At 46.3% G+C, this 6,370-nt stretch overlaps 1 protein-coding gene across 1 annotated transcript in view; it reads left to right on the forward strand.

Annotated features, from left to right (window-relative positions):
- TMEM104 (transmembrane protein 104) overlaps nt 1-6,370 on the forward strand; it is a 39,607-nt gene that overhangs the window by 928 nt on the left and 32,309 nt on the right. The window contains exons 2-5 of the mRNA XM_009076378.1: nt 852-973; nt 2,867-2,948; nt 3,867-3,966; nt 4,367-4,447. Coding sequence (XP_009074626.1) covers nt 852-973; nt 2,867-2,948; nt 3,867-3,966; nt 4,367-4,447 — 385 coding nt within the window. The remainder of the gene's footprint in view (nt 1-851; nt 974-2,866; nt 2,949-3,866; nt 3,967-4,366; nt 4,448-6,370) is intronic.

Genomic DNA, 6,370 nt, shown 5'->3' on the forward strand with positions numbered 1-6,370 from the left:
TACATGAGCATCATTCTCATCTCTGTCTGCTTGAGCAAAGACAAGGAAAATCATCATTCTGGGAGGTTCAGCAAAAGATGAATTTGCTGTGAAGTGCTCACAGGGTCTCTGGGGGATAGTTCTCCTGATAGTAATTGCTCCACACCCAGAGAAGTGTGCTCAGACACAGTTCTTCACTGGCTCTCTGACCTATATTAGAAAAACCCAAAGCACAACAACTTTGTGGCTATTTTTGGTCTTGAATTGAGCTGAGTTCATAGCCTGGGGGGTCCTGTCCGGGTGCAGAGTTCTGTTTTGTCCCTGGGCAGAAAAGAAAAGCTCATTTCCAGAGAAGATTAAATCTTTTGCCTTCAGGAAGTAATATTCCTTCTTCAGAATGTGCTCAGCCTCTTAGTGGTAAAATGGCAAACAGGCTCTGAATTAGAATTCTGTTTGGATATTTCCTGCTTGACTAAGAATAAAGAACAAGAGATTCTGAAAGGTAACGTGAGTACATAATTACTTGGGCTCAGGTCAGAAAACAGGGAGACCCCAAGCCACAGCTCAGGTAGAAGGCAGTGAACTGAAAACAAATAAGAAGCTCATGTGCTTTCTGACTTCACAAGTTAGCAAGAAAAAAGAATATTTAAAAATAATTAGGTAAATGGTGAGGAATATCAGTTTCTCCAGCAATGTGCTGACACCCACACTGTTCTCCTTGGTTATCAGTCCCCTCCTCTATTTATATCTCTCATGGGCTTGCTCCCATCCTGCCTGCTTAAGGATTGCCTTCTCCATTTAAATCAGTGTGTGTGAGGTGTTTTGGATGGTTCCTGGCACACCCTGATGCTGGATCTGGTGGCTGATTGCAGGTTGGCCTGGTTTACATGTTCAACCTCATCGTGGGGACAGGAGCCCTCACCATGCCGAAGGCCTTTGCGACTGCAGGGTGGCTGGTCAGCCTGGTCCTCCTGATGTTCCTGGGCTTTATGAGGTAGGATGTGAGTGTGTGTCCCTGGGGGTTAGGGGGTTCAGTTGGGTGGGGCTGTGAGGACAGTGTGAAGATTTTTGCTGCTTTTCTGTGTGCTCTGTCCCTCTGCTCTGTGAGCTTTGGTCTCTGCCGTGGTGTTGCGTGTGGACCTGATTTGGAGGGATGCACTTTCTGACTGCTTGCAATATGGTGCTACATCCCATTTCCTGACTGATGGGGAAGACTTTTTATCCAGAGTCTTCTGGGACCTTTCTCCCAGCTTCCTTCTGTGTCCTCACTGTGGATATGTCCTATTCTTGCCTCTGTCATGGATCAGTTCCCATTCACCAGGTCACAGGTGATGAGGGATCATGTCTCTGCTTTGTGACTTGCAGATGTATTAGCTTTCTCTGGCTTCTGCCAATGCTCTCACAGCTGCAAGAGTGTCAGAAAAACAAATTCCTGTATAGCCAGAGCTGTCTTATCCTACACACACCTTTGCTGCTCGAGATCTTGAAGATGCTCTCCTGATTTTCCTGCTGGCTCACCATGAGTTTCTGCCCAGGAGCCTCCGTGCTGGAGCAGCAGGTGGAGCTGAAGGCTGTGGATACAGCACTGATGTCTGAGGAGTTATTGATAGAATTTCCATCTTCTGCAGGCTGTGAATCTCTGCTTGCTTGGTTTTAAAATAAAATAAACCAAAATCCCCTCCTGATATTTGTTAGAATGGAATTTTTAAGTCTTGTCAGTCACCAGGTCTGTCAGCCTGAACATGACTTTGAGTTGAGATCTGTTAGGTGCTGCTGCAGAGGGACTGTGTGGTCAGTACTGACTAATGCTTGTTGTGCCTCACCTCAGAGCTGTGTGCTGCAAAGGCTTGGTAAAATAAAAACTGTGGGGACACCAGTAGCTGGAAACATTGGAAGCATTTCCTTTTAGCTACGTTAGTTTGGAGCATAAATAAGTATGAAGCTCAGCTCCAGCAGACCATCCTTCAAGGTCAGCAGAAGAGCACAGACCTCCAAATCTGTGTACCAAAACTGTGCTGGATTAAACTGAGAAGACACAGCTCAAAGTATTATGTGCCTTGGGAGCTGTGTTGTTCTGGTGCTTGTGACTTCCTCGTGCCCATTGAGCACCTTCAGAGCAAGAAGAGTCTGGGAGGAAATTGCCACACAGGCCTCAGCACTTTCTTTTGTTCTTGCAAAACTAATCTCTCATTTGAGCTTGATAAGCGAGTCCAGTTCCTGAAGCAGTGAGAAACCACTTTAAAGTCTTAAATAAGATTGATTTGAGGGGGTTTAAATTTATTTATTAATATTATAGGACTTCTTTTAGCAGAGATAATGATATTCCTTCCATCAGCAGCTCTCGCTGTCTCCATGGACAGCTTTTCCACTGTCCTCCAGTATTTGCATGCACATGTGATCTGCTCCTTATTCTTTTACTGCTGCTTTCCTTCTGATGCTATGTATGAGGTTCTTTAAGGGACTGTAGTACCTTTGCCATGGGCCCTAATAGATAAGCTTCAGAATAGTCTATGTTCATCCTAGGCCCTAAAAAGAGGAAGGAAATTTGCTTTCTAACAAAGGGCAAAGTCCTTTTGCTGTCTTCAATCCACAGAAACATCAGGAAGGTGCCTTCCAAATATCTAAAATGTCTTCTCATATCTGAAGGCATGTTATATTTTACTGCACTTTGTGGTCTGCTTGAACACCTGAATCTCAAGAGCAGAAGGGAGCAATAAACTGAGATGAAACACTGTACCCAACCCGCAGTGTGTGTGGGGAGCTGGCAAAAGGGTTGTTTTGGTTTGTTTGTTTGCTCCTAGAAACAGATGGGAATAATTCTCCATCTCTCTTCAGTGACAGTTCTTGACTGTTATTGATGATATCAATTGAATTTCTCTCTCTCTAGCTATATGACTACGACCTTTGTGGTGGAAGCCATGGCTGCTGCAAATGCCCAGCTGAGATGGAAGAGAATGGAAAAACGCAAGGTTTGTATGGGGTTTCATTTTCCATTTTCTGCTGTGCTTTTATCCTGTAGAATTTGACTGGAATTCCTCTGCATCTTTGCCTTGCCTCATTATTAACTCTAAAGAAATAAATTTCTACTGTACTTAACTTTGCCACATAAAATATGGCTGTTAGTTCCCTGTGGGGTTGCTCATTAAAGACAGGATTTTCTGCTCTTGCTTTGAAAAATCTCTTGTGCTGTTCACATTTCTTACTGATCGTGCTCTCCTTGCCCAGAAGCACTGCTCAGTGAATGTGGAGAGGTGGCAGCCAATATATTGGTGCTATTTGGAGTGTGCTGAAGACTATAAATCCTTGCTGATCTCAGGTCATTTAACTGGGACAGGCTGGAATGTCCTTGCTGTTACTCAGGCTGTATCCCAGGGAGTGGACAGTTCTGAATTATGTCCTTGCTGTAAAACTTACTTGTGGCTTTTCTGGATCAGTGTGAAGCATAATTGTTTGCACTGATTTAGACCCCTGCCTGTGTGTTAGTGGGTTGGAGTTAGGAGCTAGACCTGCCTGCTCTGACTGGCTAAGACTATATAAGTCTGGATTTATTTCTGTCTCTATCAGTTCTGCAACGCTGCAGATCTGCAGGAAGTTCCTAACTTCCTTGTGCCACGTATCACCACGTGAATTGGACAGTGCTGCTGTGTGTGTGACCTAGGGCTGGGACAGCAGAGCCTGTCACTCACTTCAGCCTGCTCTGCTAGTGCTCTTTCTGCCCTTCACAGCATCCCAGGGGCTCCCTGGTATTGCCTTTGCTTGCATGTCCTGCCCTCCCTGGTTGGGACCTTCCTTTGAGTGTCTGGAAGTGACTGTGACACTGGTGGTGGCACAGCCTGTACTGTGGGTAGCAAATATCTCAGCAGTGGTCTGGTCTTTTCATCCAGGAGGATGATGAGGATGAGGATTCTTCCTCTGGAGTCTCTGACAGTGATGTTCTCCTCCAAGACGGCTATGACCGAGCCGAGACACGGCCTATCCTGTCAGTCCGTGAGTACCCAGTCTGTGCTTTCACTGCTCCAAGGCATCTTCTGTGCAGACAGTGTCCCAGTGGACTCCACAATCGTGGACTCTTCTGTCCATTTCACCCTGAATTCCTCATGCTCACATCCCAAAGTCCTTAGCACATGCAAGATAAGACTCATTGAGAATTCAGTTTACCATCTGCAGTCTGATAAAGATCTTTTCCTTCTAGGTCACTAAGATGAGAACATCTTATTTTCTAAACACTTTTAAACTAGCTTCAGCAGAGTAATTGGACCAGTGACTCTGCAGCTGTGGAGTCAGTACATACTGTCCTTCAAACTGCTGCTAGAGCTTCCCAAGTGTCCAGGTAGCCTCTGGGTCTGTCGAAGGGATGGATTGAAACACTTTTGTTTTCAACTTTCAGAGAGACGTGGCTCACCCAATATCTTTGAAATCACTGAGAGGGTGGAAATGGGCCAGATGGCTTCCATGTTCTTCAACAAAGGTAAGTGATTCACATTTTCAAAAGTCCTTCAGGTCCTCCTGCACATTGTGTGTATGCCTATGCCTTAAGTTTTATACTTCCTGGTGTGGGTTTGCTGAGCTTGTGATAATTCCACCCCAAAGTGTTGTTCCTTCTCTCCGTGTACTGTGTTTATCCTTCTGTGTGGTGTTTCTACAAAGTGGAGTATTTTTGGGTCAGGTAGGCCAGGTCCTGCTGTGGTGGGCATGGAACTTGCAAAACGCTGCTGGTTATGGGCCCAGTTTCTTGAGACGGACAAGTGTCAGTGCCTTTCCTGACTGCCCTTCACCTACCTCTGAACTCACCTGTCCTCTGTGATCTTCACTACCTACAAGCACTAGGACCCTGCTGTAGTGTTTGCCAGTTCCATTTGGGTTGTAGCATTTGAGAATGAGACATTTGGTCTTCTCTGAGCCCTGTAAGTATCAGTCTGGAAGGGGAGAGACTTCTGGTGGGAGCTTCTGGGAATTGCCTGAGTTTGGGGAATCATCAAGTGAGCTGCAGGGACATGAACTGCTGGAAGGCTCCCTGCTGAGCATGTGACAGGCAGCTGGCTTGTCTTTTTGCTTCTAAATGTCTCTTGTGTGCCAGGGAACAAACCTGTAACTGGTACTGCGATAAAGCCTTGTCCCTTGCTGCGTGTGATGGAAATGCAAACTACAATGATAGGGATTGTGAAACCTGTAAAACAGTACAATGAAATGCTGTGCAGAGCCAGGACATCATCAGACAACCACTGCTGTCCAGTTTTGAGCCTGTCAGGCCTCATTTCTTGTGGAAAGTGACGTTTTCCCCTCTTCTCTGGCCACCTTGCGCAGACAAGGATGGGCTGTTTTTTTCCACTACATTACATCAGCTTTGTGCCAGCGTGAGACTGTTGTCTCTGAAGGGCAGCTGAGCTTAAAGAGTAAAGATTCTTTGAACTGTATTATTTCTGATTTAAAAGTCTAATTGCAAAAGCTTTGTAATTTTCCTGCATGCCTCTTCTGGGTCTTTGTAGATTTAAATCACTTAAGACTATCAAAATAATCCACCTTGGATCAGGCTGCCATGTTTCTAGTCAGAGAAGAGAAGAGGTGACGTGTGTCAGAAACATCTTGTTCCTAGTCTTGCCTGTAGAACTGAGTTGCTCTGACTTCAGGCAAGTTTTCTTGCTTGTTTGCTTTGCCATCTGTAAAACACTGTGAACACTTCCCTGTCCTTAATATTCCTCTGGGGAGTAATATTTGGGAAGTGCTCTGAGAGCAGTCACCATGTAATGGGGTTTAGCAGCCTTGCTGAGGACTCTGCTGTAGAGGTGTGCTCAGCTGTGAGAGGGCTAAGGGATCACAGGAGGCAGAGTGTTCCCATAAGCAAGTTCCAGGAGGTCCCTGCTTTGCATCTGCTTCACAGGGGAGCTGGAAAGGATCCCCCCCAAACCAGGCAGGTGTTGGGCAGGTGCCTTGTGGACCTCTCTGGTGCTCAGCCAGTAGAGGGTGCTGGGAATACGTGTCCTCTCTCCATCAGCTCCGATGATGGAGCTTCCGAGCAAAGTGAAATAAACTGCTTAGTACATCTTAAATCTTAATCCCTCGTCTTAATGTTGCTTTAGCCAGATTTATCTGATTTCTGTGTTAGGGATCCTCCCCAGGGTCTACTCAGCCCATCGTCAAGGGATGAATCCATCTGTGGGAACGTGGCTGGAGCAGCTGCTGACCATGGCCTGACCCAGCTTGTGACTTGCAGATGGGATGAGGTACACACAGCAAAGGGTCCGGGACAGCTGTAACTCATGTGCTGCTGCCTCTGTGCTCAGCAGTGTGGCTCCATCCCTTCCACTGAGCCCTGGTTCAGAGACACCCTCTGGTCTGCGGAGCGGCTGCAGAGACAGACAAGTACCTCCCTCTGCAGATCCATCTGAGGTGC

Source organism: Acanthisitta chloris, unplaced genomic scaffold (assembly GCF_000695815.1).
Source record: "Acanthisitta chloris isolate BGI_N310 unplaced genomic scaffold, ASM69581v1 scaffold34606, whole genome shotgun sequence".
NCBI lineage: Eukaryota > Metazoa > Chordata > Aves > Passeriformes > Acanthisittidae > Acanthisitta > Acanthisitta chloris.